This window comes from Gavia stellata, chromosome 2 (assembly GCF_030936135.1).
Source record: "Gavia stellata isolate bGavSte3 chromosome 2, bGavSte3.hap2, whole genome shotgun sequence".
Classification (NCBI taxonomy): Eukaryota; Metazoa; Chordata; class Aves; order Gaviiformes; family Gaviidae; genus Gavia; species Gavia stellata.
Window position 1 is genome coordinate 1948791 of NC_082595.1, and position 17786 is coordinate 1966576.

At 42.8% G+C, this 17786-nt stretch overlaps 1 protein-coding gene across 4 annotated transcripts in view; it reads left to right on the top strand.

The window, feature by feature from the left end:
- Positions 1 to 420: 420 nt before the first annotated feature.
- The window catches only part of ENAH (ENAH actin regulator), a 99886-nt gene continuing 82520 nt past the window's right edge, over positions 421 to 17786 (top strand). For all 4 annotated transcript variants that reach the window (XM_059830055.1, XM_059830060.1, XM_059830068.1 and 1 more), the window contains exon 1: positions 421 to 463. In XM_059830055.1, the coding sequence (XP_059686038.1) occupies positions 459 to 463 (5 nt within the window). In that variant the 5' untranslated portion in view covers positions 421 to 458. The remainder of the gene's footprint in view (positions 464 to 17786) is intronic.

Below are 17786 nucleotides of genomic sequence, written 5' to 3' on the forward strand. Positions count from 1 at the left end.
GCGGGGCCGCCGAGCCCCGCTCACCCGCACGGGCGGCAGCGCGGCGGGGGGCGCGGCCTCCGCGGCCCGCCCCTTCCTCCCGCCGCCCCCCCCGCCGCCGCCGCCGCCGCCGCCGCGCCCCCCGCCCGCCGCCGCTCCCTCGGCCCCGCCGGTGTCCCCGGCCTCGCCCGCCCGCTCTCCTCCTCCTCCCCCCCGCCCTTCCCGCGCGTTGGTTCGCTCCTCCCCGCCCCTTTCCCCCACCGCTCTCGTCCCCTCCCACCCCCCGGCTCCCCGCGGTGGTCTGGCCCGGCCCGGCGGCGGAGGGAGCGGCGGAGACGGGCGGGGAGGCGCCGGCGGCCGCGGGTCTCGCTGTCCCTTGACGCGCCGGCCGCTGCGGAGCGGCGAGGAGCGGAGCGGGGCGGGGGACAGAGCGGAGCGAGCGAGGGCGCGGGAGCGGCTCCCCGGCCCCGGGCAGCACCATGAGGTGAGGGGCCGGCCCCGGGGCGGGCGGGCCGGTGGGGGGGTGGGCGCCGTGCCCCCCGCCCGTAGCGGCCCGGAGCCGTGAGGGGGGACGCGAGGCTCGGCCGGCGGAGGGGGCGGGGGCCGGGCTGCGGGGAGCCCCGCGGTGGGGGAGGGGCCCATTGTTAGTGGCGGGTGGGGGAGGGGCGGCCCCGCCGTCCCCGTCCCCGTCCCCCGCGGCGGCGAAGTTGCGCCGGGAGGCGGCGGCGGGGCCCGGGCCGGGGCGGGGGGGCGGCCGCCCGTCTCCGTTCTTCCTCTGCCGGTGGCGGGTGTTTCCCCCGTTCCCGCCGCCTCAGCCGGCGCGCGTTGCGCTGCAGCCGCCGCCGCCGCCGCCGCCGGGCTCTTCCCTCGGTAACGGATAAAGAGGCGCCGGGGGGGTGTCGCGTCTGGAGGTCTCGGTGTAAACACTGAGGTGGGCGCGGCGGGGCCGGGGGAGGAGGGAGGTGGGGGCCCTCCCGCCTTCCCGCCGGGGACTGCCGCTCCCCGCGGCGCCTTCGTCTGAAGGCGGTTCTCCTCCTCCCCGTCCCGTGTGTCGTGCCCGGTGTTCCCCCCCGCTCCTTCTGGTGCCCGCTCTGTTTCCACCGTCCCCTCCCGGGACTGGCGCAGGACCCGCTGGGAAATGACTCGGTAGCCCGAGCGCTGCTCTCTCCGTCCGGGGACGGTGTGCTCCCTGCAGGCCCGTCCCTCGGCTGAAGGGCGGGGGGCGAGTCGCTCTTCTCTTTCTGTCTTTTCCCCTGGAAGGTACTGCCTGGCTTGCAGTTGGATTTGAACCTTCTTTGTCTTAAAGATGACCCTAAGTCGTGAGGTCCTTTGGAGTGCAGCTCGGCGAGATTTGCGTGATGACAATCATCAAATTCCTCTGCGGCGTAAAACTGACGAGCCATTAGAATGCTCTGTAAAGACAGTAGAATCCTAATTACATGTTTTGAACTTTAAGGGTTCCCCCCCGCGTGTGCACGCCTTCAGTGGAAGGGCAGCCTTGCAGCGAGAAGCATGGGTACAGTCTCCCTGCTGTTCTGTTTGGAATTGTGTTCCTGTATTTCCCTCTAGTTTTCTTTGTTAACCGCAGGTATTGATGTCCTACGTTATTTTAAGCTTTGTTTGGCTTGTGATAATTTATTTTCACTTATTCCTGTTGCTCCTGTAGAAGTCAGATGCTCTGCAAATAAAAAGGTAGAACTTACAAAACGTACAGTTCATACCCAGATCCTTCAGACAGAGGGGTTTTTTTTTTTCATTCTTATCTTGACTGTTTTTAACACAGTGAGTGCTGTTACTCTAGCAAAAGTTGGCATAAATGTTTTGAGAAGCCCCGTATAAATTTGGTTTTCGTACTGGCAAAATGTATTTCAGTTGTGGGGGTGATGCTGGGTGAAGTAAGCCGTACCAGCAAGACTGCTCTTTCGCTGATGTAACTGCGTGTGTGCTAGGACTTCTGCCAGCTTGGAGGGCGTGCAAGTATTTCTCTTAACCAGCGTAACAGGGAAGTGTCTAGGTTGAACCTACCCTTAGGTTGCTTATTTAGATGCTTGGGTAGTTGACTTGAAGCAGTTAGTAAAGACAGGCAAATGAATATATTACAGGTCTGAAACTTTCTACCTGCTCTCGTGAGTGCAGAGCGTTAAGCTGGTAAGAGGGAAATGTAGTTGCAAGCTGGATGGTCGCTCTGAGTGGTCATCGGGTATTTCAAAGGAATCTGCCTTCGAGAACGCTCATTGTTAAGCCTTTCGTAAAAAGAAGCAAACTGTACCACTTAAACTACACAGGCTAAGAAAACGATGTGGTTAAAGAAGTATTTTCTCTCTATAGAGGCACTATTAAATCGACTCAGTTGTGTTTAATTGGTCCAGCTCCAGTACAATGGCAAGCTTTCAGTGCACGCTCTCTCTTTGGACTTGTTTAGGCTAGGATTGACGGGCTATTTCTGAAACGTGTTTAAACAGTATCTTCACGCTGTATTTTGTTCAGGGAAATGTCTTGTCATGTGTATTTGGTGGTCAAGGCAAGTCGTGATGGGGGAGGAGTGACAAGGTGGACGGGACGAGTGACCAGCGTTTCATGTATAGCTCCTCTGTTTGCAGGTGGTGTTAAATCTTGGCAGTTAATACTAAAAACATAACTTTTGAAGCAGTATTGGTGGTCTCCTGGAATGCATAAACTGCATTCTGCTATTGCTGTTCTGCAGGTAAGTATGCAGTTGGTGCTCCAAAGAATACAAAAAGAAAGAAATACTAGAAGTCATTCTGAGATGAGCTGTGAAAGAAAAAAAAGCCTTCAGTTTCTGCTCTGTCCTTTGGCACATACGTGTGCGAGAGCCTATTCTTCAGCCATCGCGAGCCTGAAAGAATTCTGATGATTTCGTGTTATGATCTTGCATCTTGTCGGGGTGGTCAGCTGGTCAGTTACTGAAGAGCAAACTGGTTTTCCTTATGTCAAATGAAAACTAAACATCATTGTAAAGAGCATCGTCATATTATGAAATAATCAGCAATTCAGTAAGAGGGAAACATCAGTGGTGCACAAGAATTAGTTGTTGCAGAAGTCTGTTTTGTTATTTGATTTTAAAATTAGATGCTATTTGAGTAGCATCTGTTGGGGGTTATAGGTTGCTGATAAACTTTGAATATTAAATATCCCAGTTCAATGGTCTAGCCTAAGTACGAAGTTACTTGTTTTAGGAGCCAGCTTGACCAGGGCTTGTGTGTCTCTCTCTCCCCCGCTTTAGGTAAACAGTTGATTCCCATGAATGCCTGTTGTTCTTACTGTATTGTGGTGAGCTGACTAAATACTGCTCTTAATAGAGTTTCCTGAATGCCCTTAGCTCGTAATAGGTATCCAGGAATAGGCATATCCAGTGAGGTTTCCATTTACTAGCTGACTGGAATGTGGTGGGGGGAAAAGTTACCTAGTGAAGATCTAGGTGACAGCACAGTTTGGTGCCCTGGTTCTAGTAATAGCATAACTTCCCATCGTATTCGTACGAGAAGAACATGCGTGAACAGACTTTTGTTGAAGCGTATGTTGAAATCTGTATTACAGAAGCTGATAAACATAACTCTCCTGCTAGAGCTGGGATTCTACAGTGAAGGTTAACTGCATTCTCTTAAATTTTTATTTTTTGGTATCAAGCTCATATTGTATGCTAACTCCAATGAAAATAAATGAGCTTTCCAAGATACTGACGGGTTTTTTTAATCAAACTGTACAGCCTTCTCTTGGGATTACTCCATCCATTTCTTTGTGTGGGAAAGAATTGTTTTTCATTAGTGTGCTAGTCGGAAAGCAGACTGCTTAGTCTGGTTTCATTACCCAAGTTGCAGGAACTCGGAAGGAAACAGTATTTTTCTAGACTTTTAAATTCTAGTCTTTCCAGAGCTCAGTATATTGATTTGTGGTTGTGGTGGGCTACTATGCATATTGTATGTGTGCATGTTCATTCTGTGTTTAGACAGGGCAAGCAGCTAAATTATTGTAGATTTTGAGCTTTTAGAAAATCACGTCATATCCTCACTTGTGTTTTCAAGATAAGCAGCTAAATTTGTGGTCTCTAAACCGTATGAAAATTTCCACTTACTTACATTCAGCAGCTTTTCTGCTCAAGTATGTTGCTTTAGAATGTAATCCATGTCATCGTTTAAAAGTCAGTGTATTTTATGCCTGGGTTAGTAAGCCTTCGTTATATTTTAAATGTGCTAAGGTACCTGATACCATAGTCAACAGGGTTTTTTTAGGTCTTTAATACATGAGTGAAAGCCCACTGCAAAAGTAACAAAACATGTACCTTCATTGGGACTAGGAATTCTTGAAGGAACCCACACACGTTTCCCAGGGTTTCCAGAAAAGTGGGTATACAAGAGCATTGTATTATCAGTGACAGTAGTGTGGTTCAGTCTACTGTAATAACTGCAGTTATTTAAGGTAGTAAAATAGCAGAGTAGCAAAGCCATTAATTTCAATGGTGGCATTAAGTTATTGTGTACATCAACATGTAGGGTAACGCTTTGGAATTGTGCCTTCGCTTTCGTTTTAATGCTTGCACGAATAGCGTATTTGAAGTAGAAAGCTTAATTTGGTTGAGAAATATTTGACGAAATGTTGGAAGTGCAAGCAGGCAGTTAAATTAGCGTGGATACGCAGAACTGCAACCACTACAGTTCCTGAAATTGCTTGTATCTCAAGAGTAAAATTGGTGGTGTAGGCAGTTTTTTTTTTCCAGGTGAATGCAAGAATTCAGGTTATTTTCCTTGTTCTTAAGTAAACTAACAGATGGACTGAGTCATCTGTCTGATAGAAGTGCAGTCTTTAGCGAGCACTTCATTTGTGACAGTTGCAAGTGATTTTTGGATGGGTTGTTTCTGCCCACCTGATAGGGAATCTGACAACTGTTTTGCCCTCAAGGTCTCTGGATAGTTTAGTGAATTATTTTGATAGTAGAAGTATAAGTCTTTAAAAGATTACTGTGTGAATGGAGGGTGCAGGAATCAGGATACTTTTTTTTTAGAAAAAGCTATTTATGACCATCTTAGCAATTATGTTGTCAGCCTCTAAAAATTAGAAACAGTCTGGGAGTGTGTATAATTCAGGAACGCTCTCTGTAATGGGATGCACAAGTTTTTTCTTGACTCTGATTCAGGGCTTCATGTTGTTTGTTGTTGGAGGTCAGAAAACAAGAGCGAGTTAGTTAGCGTCCTACTTCAGACCGCTATCGTGTAAAAGGCTTTTTTCTACACTTCCATAAAAAGCAGAGGAATTACTCTTCCAGCACCTGTTTCAGCGGATGCTTTGCTGGCACGCGTATGCCCTAAGTGGCGTGTTGCGGCGCTGCCTTAGGCATGTGATTGGAAATAGTTTGTAATGAGAACTGCTTCTTGCCATGCCAGTGCATTTCATGCAGAACTGTCATGGAAGCAGGTTACTGAACCCCTGGCTAGAGTCATTTGCTTTCATTACTAGAGAGCAAATGTATTTTGTGAAACAGAATTATTCCCTCCTTTACTTTGACCTTTTATCTCGAATTGCTCTTGACAGTTCATGCCTGCTTCTGCTCAGCAGTGTAGAAATACATGTGCCAGCTCTCTCAACATGCAGACATGTTGAGGTTTTAAGAGTGCTGTAGTGTTGAGAGAAAGCAGGAGATATGTGCTTTATGTTCAGTTCAAGAAATTCGACTGTCAGTAGTAGCGAAAAGTAGAAGTAGCAGGGGCAGAAGCCACGCAAGCCTTGTTGAGCAGCCTCAGTGTATTTAAGTCGTTCTTGGTGGTGCCTACCTCGCTCCCCCACCCCACCCCTGCCTTTCCCTGCCAGTCCTCGTGAATCGTATAAAACAACCTTGTGTTCTTAGGCGGCTGGCACCTGTCTTGGGATTAATATGGGAGCCAAGCCACTTTTGTATCTGTCCGTATTTAAACCTGCCAGATAGATGAAAAGCTGGTGGTGTGTCCCTGCTGTCCCTCCTCTGCCCCAACTTCCCACGTGTTCTCGCAAACCTGGAAAAGAATGAGGGTTATATATAGCTTTTTGGATTGAATAACATCCAGAATCTTTTTTCCCTTTAGAAGTGGCTGCACTACCTTATTTTAACTTCCAAATTTTCTAACTTAGGAAAGAAAAACATATATCTAAGTGACTGAGTCGGAAGTAGTTTTCCCTCGTTTTAAAACGCTCTGTACCAATACAGGTTTTAGAGGAAAACGTTGAGTTTTATTTCAGATCTATAATTGATAAGCCTCTCCCCTACTATTACTGATTACAAGTCTCCTTCACTGTAGCTGTTCCGTGACTAACGTTTAAAAAGTTCCAAAAAAGAACGTGAAAATCACGCTTTCCACCTTTTGACAGTGTTACACATGTGCTGCTCCTAATGTAGTTCTGTAGACACTCAGGGGCAGCTTATGGAACTGCTCCTTGGGAGGTGATGGGACGTTTTTCTGGGTTTACTGCCCAAATGCTGTGACAGCCCGATAGAGAAAACAGGGCTGTTCGATGTGACGTGAGATGAGTTGTCAGTCTGCTTTGGATTAGTCTTTCCAGTGCAACTGCTAGTAAGTAAGAAGCACGTGTTTTGGGAATGAATGCACAAGTTAAGATGAGGAGTTGAAGTAAGATTCTCTTGCTCTCCATGAGTGATCTTTAGGCAGGGCTCATGAAAAGAAAACACGATCAATGTTCGAGCAAAAAAAAAAATCTGCTCTTAGTTTCATGCATTAAAAATTTTGCAGGCAAAGCTGGCTTATATATAGGAAGAATAGTAAGAACTGTTTCAGTTTAGTCCAAAACTGGTATGCTTCTCTGCTAACTGTGTAGGCTGATGTTGTGGGGTTTTTCTTTCTTTTTTCTTTTTTTTTTTTTTAAATTATGGTGAAGAAAGGTGCTGACGCCCAGTGCAGTATGGGGGAGAGAAGTAGAAACTGATTGCACTCCCGAGGGTGGTACAAAAATGCTACTTTGCTGGACTGGTGTGCTGCCAGAAAAAGCTTTCTAAACTCCCAGTTTGCAGCACAAACAAGGTTGGAAGGATTTTGTTTCAAATGTTCTCTCGTTCTTTCGTTATTCTTCACAAATTTGAAAGTTGTTTTCAGTTTCCTGACTCAGGTGACAAAGTAATCCATCCTTACTGCAAATTCCATAAAGAAGGTGAGGTGGGGTGCTTGTGTTCTGAGCATACTAGTCACCTAGTTTAAAAAAGAAAAAGTTTCAAAACTTGGTATTTAGCAGAATAGTAAAAGAAGAAGAGTGCTCACTGGTATAGGTAAAGCCTCTTATTATGCCTTAGTTGCAGTTTTATAGCACCTAGAGAAATATTTTCATTTCTTTCTAGAGGAAATAAATTTCTGTGTACGTGTCATTCTCCTTAAAGCAACTTCCTAAAATAGAGTTTAATCCTTAAAGATTTTTTAGTGCACTGACTGCTGTCACTTTATTGCAGGTTACCGTACAGCGATACCAGATTTTTACCTGAAAAACTTTGAGGGACATGTAGTTAAGGGAATGTTTTATTGTGGTCTCGTCTGGCTACTGGTAACTGCTTTTGTGTTTCAGTTATGTAGATCAGTATATGTCTTTGTATGTGGTCATATCTGCTAGAATTGTATATTTTGTGGAGACTTCCACTGAAGCTGCATTTTTTCTTATTGTATGGGATTGAAAACGCAGGTAATAAACAGGAAGATGATTAGGCTTCTGTTGCAGTTCATGTATTTCCAATGGAACTTCAAATACTTCTGTATTAGTGGTATTTTTCCTGGCCTTGGTGGAAAGAGGCGGTTGGTATTTTTAGGTTCCATTCAGCTTTCTGGTTGGCTTTGCATATCTGACTTAAGCGTATGCTGTGAGTAAATCTGGGCCTTGAACCTGGTAGTCTTGCTGCTTAAAATCATTAGCTCTTGAAATAGCCTTTGTTAAGTCTAAGTGTTCTTCAGGTAGCAAGCTTCCAACTCTAGGCTAGCAAGAATTTGTCTTTTCTAGGTACTGTAGATGTTCATGTCAGAAACGCATTACAGTGAACAATAGACACTGCTACTTGTTTTGAAAACTTGTTTTCTCTGTATATTTTCCTGTTCTATAAAAATGCCTTTCCCCTTCTTTGCTTTCTTTTAAAAGCTTGGAGTCTTTTATAAACAGTGCATAGTGATGTGTACATCTTTCATTTTCTCTCCTGTGTTGAAATCTTGTTGATATTTGAGGAAAGTGTATGATGATCCTTTTGGCAAACCTTAGTCCATTAAACAATGCTGACTCTTCTAGAAAAGTACTCAGTCTAAGTTAATGGAACAGATTTCTTTTTTTAACTTGTTGGGTTTGTACTTAAAATTGAACCCAGCGAAGCTTTACTAAAAACTTGTACTGTGTTCTCGAACACATCTACAAAGCCCATTTTTAGAAAACCGCAGTTGGCTACTGTGGATTAAGTTAAATGGACTTTACAACTTCAGAATAAACATCGTTACCTATTGTCTGAAATAGATGGTGTGGCCAGACTGACAAAACAGTGAGACCTAATCCAAATGAACCTAATTATGGCAGAGACAGTAAATCACAATAGCAAATGACAGCGCTGTTAGGAAAATGATCAGTGCTGAAGCTCAGCATTTGTATGTGTAAGTCTAATCACTGAACATATTACTTAAGAGCAGGCATAGTTTGGTTATAGTTATATACTACTCTAGCAAAAATACAGATTTTCTTGAAAATTGGGTTTAGAGGTACTTTTTTTCTAGTTCAGAATACTACTGCTTTGATAGCAGCTTCTTGAGTTCTGACTATATTCAGAGACTCCTATTGTCTTTTAGTTTATTCTTATACACTGATGTATTTAGTTGAATCACTTTGGTGTGAGTAGAGCAGGAGGATGGTGCAGGAAACAGCCGATCCTTTGTATCTCCATTCAGTGCATGTATGTATATGAAACAAACATGTTTTGAACACAGGGCTGCCTTCCTAGTCAGATACGAACCATCTGGTCTGAAACAGAGTATGGAGACAGTAGTACCTACTTTTCTCTTGGTTAGAGCCTGCTGTTTGAGGGGTGAGCGAAGACATGAAAGACCTATCCAGTTCAATGTTCTTCTGACCAAGAGATGGCCGAGGAGGTATGTTAATCTTAGAAAGCTAGCAGGGAATCCGTGTGTCATCAAGAGTAGAAGGAAGAGCAGATGAATGGCTAGAGCACTTGAGCAGTAAGTTGTTGCTAATAAACTTAAGCAAAAGTTGAATCCAGTACTTCAGCTGCTTCTTCAGCGTTACGTGTTTTGGAGAGTAATCGAGAACGAGGTTTCATAGCATTTCGGTGGTCTCGTTGGGTTTTTAGCTGCTGTCTGGAAATGCAGCAGTAGGTTTCAGATGAAAATTTTGACTTGAGATTGAGGGAGGAAACTAAAGCATCAAATATGTAAAAGAAGTAAATGAAACAAATTTTGCACCCTAGAGATCTCATGCTGCAATCTCCAAGATTGTGGTAGTACCATTGTTCTAGTTTCCACAATATGGTGTGATCAGTCTAGTGGCCTTTAGTTTAGTGATCAGCTCAGTTAAGTGCATCATATATAAATTATTCTCAAAATTATTACTGCTGAACTTTACATCTGACCTTACAACCAAGTTGGGAGGTGAAGAAATCTAGACTGCTGGGTCCAGGGACTTCATTTTGTATTTGGACAATATCTTAGAGTAGTCTTTTCATAAAGTTTGAAAGAATAGTGCATCTCAGGCTTCTTGGGTTGGCATACTATAAAGGCAACTTTAAAACCAAAGGGTATTCCTGTATCTTTTTTATTTGCTGTATGTTTCTTATTCACTGATAGAACAGTTCTGTGTTACTGTAATTGCCACCATTTCAAACAGTAGCTAAATCCACGAATGGATGGCAGTAAGATGAAGACAAAGGTTGTCTTGCAGGTTCTGAATACTGTTGCTGTAGCTGTGTTGCTCTAAGGATATAAACTAGACAAAGGTTTAGTAAGGAGAGGCCATATCTTTTATTAGATCAACTGCTGCTGTGGTGGAGAACAGGACACGGGCAAGCTTTCAGACATTCAAATGCTGAGTTCCTGAGAAGGTTATTCAATTCTTTGGAGACACCATGTGGAGATTTTGTACTGTGTGGATTGTTGCAGGCACGTTGCAGATACAGGTAAATGTTGCTGTGTGTTTTATTTTTTTATAGGTAGCTCATAGTTTTGATGTCTGACCTAGTAGCAATATTTGGTATCATCCTTATTTCAAAGAATAAGGAATTATGTGCTTGAAAACAGGTAAGCAGCTGTAGGATACTACTTAAATTGCCATTTGTTTTTGCATTACTCTGCAAACATAATGTCTGCATAAAGGAAGTGGAGATTGCATTGCAGAGAAAAATGTCAAAAAGGAAAACTGTGAAAATACTTTTCAAATGTTACTGTTCCCGGGTGAAATGTGAAGGTGTATTTTCCTTTGAAGCATCTGACTACTGGGAATCACTGGAAAAAAAAAATGCTCGGAGTGCCTTGTTTGAGGAGCCCATCTGTGTCACTTCTGTGGGGACGTGGTCTTGGTCACTAGTGTGACTTGTGTATAGTCAATCTGTAACATGCAGATAAAAGTGGATTGCATTGCAAGGGTTGCATCTTTAGACGTGACTTATGCTTAAGAATACTGAATAGTAGGATTTTATTTTTGCCCTGTTGAAGTCCCTAGTTAGTCCTCACGGGATAGAAGAGTGTACAGTTAAGCCAGTTCTGAATGCTGTGAATATCTTGCCTTCAATTCGTGTGCATCCTTTTCTCCCCTTGCACTCCTCCCTGCCCCAACAATAAAAAGAAGACACTGTTTCTGATACGTACTGTTAACGTCTGTGTGCTGCCTGTGTACGAAGGGGATCGCTTGTTTAGGAGTCCCAATATTTGATGGACAATCTTCACTTATGATCAGGTATCTGATTTCTGTCTGGTCTGTTCTGTGGCTCACTACTTGTGAATGAAGAGGGAGAGAAGTAACTGTATGGTACCAGAAATCTTTAGCTGTTTTGAATTGGGAAGTGTTTGTAAGCTCATTCATTAATGGTATGCTGTGGGTTACCTGGGCCTTATTTAGTAAGGCCTTCATAACTTTTTCCTTAACTTGTTCTTCTAAGCAAATAGCACATATTTTTAAGTGATGTTAGGATGAAGACTGAGCTGTTAGTGTAACTCTTAGGAATGCTTTCAGGCTTGGCGATTTATGTCGTGGCAACCTCAGTATTCAACATCCATATGTTTGAAATCTTGCATTTATTCCTTCTGAATTGAACTGAGCTCCCTGTCTTCACCTAATGTCTGCAGTTGGGGTGGGTGTAGGGAGTGGACTCGCCCCAAAGCCCACTCATCAGATATTTTGGTTGTAACTCCCAGGGAACTTACCGTGGTCTTGTCCGGGAATGGGGAGGGTGTTTGTAAGAAACCCAAAGAAACAAAACCAGAGAGGAATCTCCCCAGTTTGGTGTTGCGTATTTTCATATAACTTACCATGTATCAATTTCCCAACCGGCTGAGTGATCGTAATTTCCCTGTTCTTCGGGGAAGGGGGAGAGATTGTATGCAATTCATACTGTCTTGCAAAAAACTTTCTCTCCCGTGAAGAGAAACACAGTTTACATGTCCACACGTAGTTTAGCTTCAAAATTCAGAACAGATCTTAAATTCAAAGTAGTTTGGGTTGATGCTCGTTTTTATTTTTTTTTGTAAAACAAAACCAGGCCCCCAAACAAACACACACAGCACAAACAAACCAAAGTGAGACTGTTTAGGAACAAAGCCATAGGCTTTTCTTCTCGAATTTGAGAGCTTTAATTTTTTTTGCATAGTATGACAAAAATCTGGTATAAAATGATGAAAGCATTGCCCACTTAAGAATGGAAATTTTATGCACCTAAGAACATTTTCTTGGACATTACCAGAGAATTAAAATGTTGCTGGCCATATGCACTGCAGCAATGGATTTCCTTTCAGCAGCACCGTACACTACAAACATTTAAATGCACAGAATCATTTTAATGTAAACCAGAGTAAGTGTTGGACCTAGCATCTTTGGTTAGGTTGGTGAGGAGGGTAATGTTTATGCTGTGGTCGTTCTGTTTCTCAGGAAGACTGGGGTTAATTGTAGCTTGGCAAGTGAAAAAACCCGAAAGTTCCATATTGTTTTTCTGCAGCAGATTCCTGTTGCTATGCAACAAACAGACTGTCACTTAGTACAGGATATATTAAATTTGTATTCCCAGCACATACCTCTGCACGTTCATTTTATACTTGAAGGGGAGGGTATGGTTCTGACTTCCTGCTGCAGGGCTGTAGTATGAAGAAGGTATTTGAGTTTCTATTCTGGTGCTTGCTGTAGCTGCGGTGACGTCAGCGTACTTGCAGAGCCTTTCTTTGTTTTCAGATGGATGGGACACCTGTGCAACACAATCAGGCTTCCAACCAGACAAAAAGGGTGGTGGTTATCTTCCCCGAGGTGGGACGGTATTGCCAAGCAACACGTTAAGGCTTCAAAAGGGAGAAATTTCTTGTATGGAAAAAAATCTTAGGCTATGAATTCTGAAAAGCTTTAAATGTGATGCAGAGGAAATTAATGCAGATAGCACTATGTGAATCTTGAAACCAAAAGATCCGGTTCATTTTTAACGATTAGAATTAACTTTGGTATTTGAATATGTTGATACCTCCCCTCCCTATCTCCCCACTCCCCCCAGTGCTAAAACCAACCAATCTAAGCATCCAAACTCTTTACATTCACTCTAGATGGATTCTGGAATAAATGTTTAGGGCGTGTTTGGGAAAATTACCTTCTGTGGCTCGGGGTCCAGTAATTAAGTAATGGACAAATGACAACATCTGGTAAGGCATTATTTTATGATCTAGTTAGACTTCTGTAGTGGAAAAGAAGGCAACAATAATATTTGAAAGCTGGAAGGATGTTAAGTTGATCTTTGTTTCAAAGGCTGTCATGCGATGCAGATGACTGAAATGCAGAAACTTGAAAGCTGCGGATTTTTAATACTGTGCTTTTAAGAATAAAATGCATGCATTGTGTCTTACGTGCTGTAATGTTTATCCCATATAATAATCCGTCTTATTTTAAGCAGTTCTCTGAATTTTATTGTGGATTTTGAAAGCCAACTCACCAAATGTAAGCTGAAATTAAGTTAGATACTAAAATTAGCAGGTCAAATACTGTCACTTTTTTTGCTGTTAGAATTGTCTAACATCTCTTTAAATCGTCAGTCTGAAGTACATTTGTAAGGAGCTGGGGTTTTTTAGTGTTATTGTACATTTACTTACATGTGTGGCTTCTTAATAAAGCAGAAGTCAAAAGGAAGAGTCAAAATGGAAAGATTCAAAAGGAAAGATTCGAAACATCTCTCAGTACTGTTCTCTTGCTCGTTTTGCCAAAGGGATGCCTCCAATAGATAAGGCATCGTTAAAAGAGCAAGCAGCCATTAATAATAGCATTTTCTTTCTTGTAGTCTGCTGCTTGATTCAGAGCTCAATGCCAGAGCGTTGCACGCCTGTTCCCAGGCAGACCCAAGAGAAACCGTTTCTCTGTGTACACAAAGAGAACCTGATGCAACCTAAAAAAATTCTTATGGCATTCTACATGTAGTGAGATCAAACCTGAGCTCTGTTACAGGGAAATGATTTAATGACAGGGAGGGGGATGTTTGGGGGCTTTGTGCTTTCTGTTTTGGGAAGACGAATCCTTCTTCTGTTGCAGAACTGTTTGGCGAATACTGCCTGTGGCTTTCAGTGCTACGATGACTTGTTTTAATGGTATCTTTTGGCACAGGAAGCAGTAGGAATTTGTAAAACTGCCTCCTTCTTGAGGAGGGGGCAGAAAGCCATTCAATTGTGAAGGTAACAGTTTTAGCTGTAACTTCATTGAAATGAACTTATTTAAATGTGTAGAGTGGAGAAGTTCTAGAATACACGCAGGAAACTGGGAAATTGGAGATGTAAGTTATAAGTAGCGCGTTGGTAGGCTGCTTAGGTAAATCTTAAAGGAACTCAAAGTAGAAAATGGATGTTCTGAAAACACTGGTTGTAGGACAGAGAGCATTTAAAAGTTAAATGCTTTAAAATACTAATCAATTTATTTTTATCTTCAGGTGTTTAAAGTACCCCTCCACTTTTAGCTGATCAGACCCTAAATCCAACTGTAATATCGTGGGAGTAATCTCTTCATTCCTGTTATCAAGTAGCCCACTCTCTCCTTTTTCCTCCAAGTCTGGTAACAGCTGTGATTTTGCTGACAGCATCCAGGGCTAAAGAAAATCTCCACAGACATTTTCCAAGCATAACTTTGGGATGGAGAGGCAAATGATGGGGAGCAAAAATTAACGGCTAGGAACAAACACGGTTTAAAATATTTTTTTCCTTTTGTTCCCGCCAACCTTTTCTTCCTTACTTTTATTTTTTTACTTTGAGGAGTTTGTACTGTTGTGCTTCCTAGTATAATGGAGCAGCAATCCAAAATGAGCAAAAACATGTGGCAGATAAAGCAACTATCCGTTTCCATGTTAATGGTTGCCAGAGGAAAGTAATCAGGGTATGGGTAGGGCATACTATTTTGATTTTTTTTTTTTTTTTTTTTTAAGCTCCGGTGCTACACTGCTATAAATAGGGCTATTACAGAATAGTCAGCTTTTCTCATGTCCATCATCTTCCCCCCCAAACCTGAAATTAAATTGGGGCAAATCCTATAGAGTTGGTACCAAGTAGGTCCAAAGTTCTGTTTGGCTGTTGAAGAGAAGTCCATACATTCTTCATGTATGTGTGCTCAGTCACACTAGCCTACCAGCTCTTGGTCATTAATTAATACCTGTAAGCATCCACTATATGCAGAACTATGTAAAAAGAATGTGGAAGCATGTGAACGATTATATGCTATTTGTCTTCCCCTACAATAGAGGCTGGATTCTGGTTTGCAGAAAGAATTAGCTTGTGGTTTGGAGGCTGCTTTTTTTGGTTTAGGTTGTCTTTCTCTGTTGCAGAGGTTGGAAAGTCTCTAATGAATGAGGTAGGGAACTGCTTGAAGAGAAGAGGATGTCATGGTCTCAGCTCAGTTTTTCTGCAAGAACTGACTGCTTTTTATTTTTCAGAGAGTTTCCGTCCTTTGGTGCTGGTTGAGTTGTTCAGAGTTGTCAGGGATGTTCATTAGCTATGTCCTGACTTGTTTTCTTATTGACTGACTTAAGACTGTGGGCCTGATCTGTCAAAACACTAAATTATTCAGCCCGTACCTTAATCCTTCAAAGCACAGAGAACATTATATGGCCACTGAAGACAAAGGGCCCTAGATCATCTTGGATTAAATGATCAACATCAGAAGGCTTGGCACGCCAGTTACTGTGCTTCAGCTCTCCCATGGAGGAAAGAACTTCCTATCTCTTTCTCTTTTAATTTCCAACTTCTGCTAATTTCTTAAAATAAGCATCTTCAAGTTTGAAGCTCTCAAATGCTGTATTTTATGACACTGTGCTTAAACCACGAATAACTTCTGAATTTGGTATTCAGAACAAGTTTTGATTAACGTGCAAAAAACGTCACTACACACTGAATAATGAAGAAACTGCTAGCTGTTCGTTTACTCCTCAGTCCATCTAGCCTAAGGTAGAGGTAGTCTGAGCAAAAAGGTCGGAGGGGCGAGAGGAGGGAGTATACAACTAAGATTTTTTTTTAATGGTTTTACAGCCGTAAGTCACTCCTTCCTCTCATATATAAGCAACCAGAACGTCTAGTTGTTCTTAACTCTTGTACTTTTTTTTTAAAATCTGAAGGTTGATTTTTAACCATATTACAGTGTAATTTCTCAGGTTCTTTAAAAATTCATCTGTCTTCTTATATAATGGGACAGTCCACTTAGGTGACTCGTTTTAGCTACTCGGAGGTGCAGCTGCTCTCTAATGAATGACAGAGTGGGTCACTTCTATGTGTTTTGGCTATGTGGCAGATGCATGCCTGGTTATTAAGGAGGGAGGTGTTGTGGTACCCTCACAGCAGCAAGAACAGGTTTTCAAAATAGCTGTACGTGCTCTCTGGCTGGATCTTGGGAGGCTCTGGGGAAAAAATGGTGCCAGGGAGCAGTCTGGGCAGCCAGAGTTTTGTTGCAGACTCTGGTCTGTAGACTGCAGTTTGGGCACCTCAGTTAAATGTATCTTTAATCTGAGATGCTATTGCCTCTATCAGGAAACTTACTCCCATTCTGAATTATCTTTGGAGTCTTTGTTTCACTGTGTGATTTAAATCTATCTTTCTGTATATTAAGGCTTCCATACTCACTAACTGTGGACAGTAGAGAACAGTGTATTCTCCTCTTTGAAGCTACCTCTAGTGTATGTGGGGGTTTATGTTTCTCCTAAGTCTTTTCCAGATTAAAATCACCAATGTCATTAATCTTTCATTGTGGGCTGTTTTTTAGACCTCCTGCCATTGTTACTCTCCTCTTGGTCTACATCATTTGGAAGCCAAGGCTGATGTTGTCGAGTCTGTCCTGTATTGATTTACGTCTGTTCACTGGAATATATCTAAATGTCGACCTGAACTTACTTCTCTCCAGTCGCTTTTCCATTATGCCGATATTATTCAGAATTCTTACCCTGTCCTCTTTCCTGCTTGCATCTTCTTCTGGGCTTCTGTCCTCTCCGATGATAGCAAGCGTACTCTTCCATTTCTTTATGGTTCTGCTGCAGAACAGGCATTGCAAAACTGCGCTTGAGACATGTTCTCTGCGTGTAGCATCAATAGCTGCTATCTGAATATGGTTTTCAAAACTCCTTTCTGCTCTCCTTACAGTAATTTTTGTGTATATCTTTCTTATGAAAATGCCCTGTAAATTCTGTCAAGAACCAAGTCATTCTACAGCATCTGCTACTTCTCTGTGGTAATTGGCGTAGGACTTCAGAAATGGAGGAAATTAAACTTCTTTGACGTTATTAGTTCATAAGTAACGTTAAAGATGTATTTGTTATCTGTTAGCAGGTTTTTACTAATTGTTTATGCTGCTGTTTTTCTTAGGAATCCTGTTAAACATAGGAACTTCATAAACCTGACAGCTTGCTTCCTTCCCCATTCAGAACCTTGCATCTGCTTCTGCAAATCTGATCAACATCCCTCTGTGGTCTGAGGTTCTGAACACTAGCTGAAAATACAGTGGTAGTAATTTCAGGGAAAATTTTGCTGAGTCTCTCCTCAGCTTGGAATGGAATCTGTTCAGCCTAAGCCCAAGGACTGCAGTCTTCTGAAGACTGAGGCTTGTAGCTATGACATTCAGGGTTTTCTCATGGGGAAAACATCCATAGTAAATGCAGACACAAAGTGTACAAAAAAAGTCATCTGTCGTGGTTGAAGCTTGCAAAGTTTTACGCGGTTGAAAACATGAGCTTTGTAAAAAGCAGCGTGGAGCAATCTGTTGCTAGCATCGCTAATAGTATCGCAGAGAAAAGACTGAAGTGTAAAGAGTGAGAATGCTATGAGACTCCCTGGTAATGTTCGAGGCATGGTGTCAAGAAGGATTACCCTCTTGGGATCCAAGCGGGGTGCAAGAGTTGATGGAGTAAGCTGTTGGGCTACAGCCTGCTGATAATAACCTAAAAGAAGGGAGGAGGTCGGGTTTGCAGGGGTAACCCTCTTTTTACCATAAACACTTGTCTTGTGACAGTTACACAACTGCAGTATGCTTCAGATTTCGTTCCCTTACCCGTGGTACCCGTGTGTCGTAGGCGCCTGATTAAAATCAGTTCGACCCAGGCTGCTGTTTGCTGCAGTGGATTGTAGGCGAGTTCC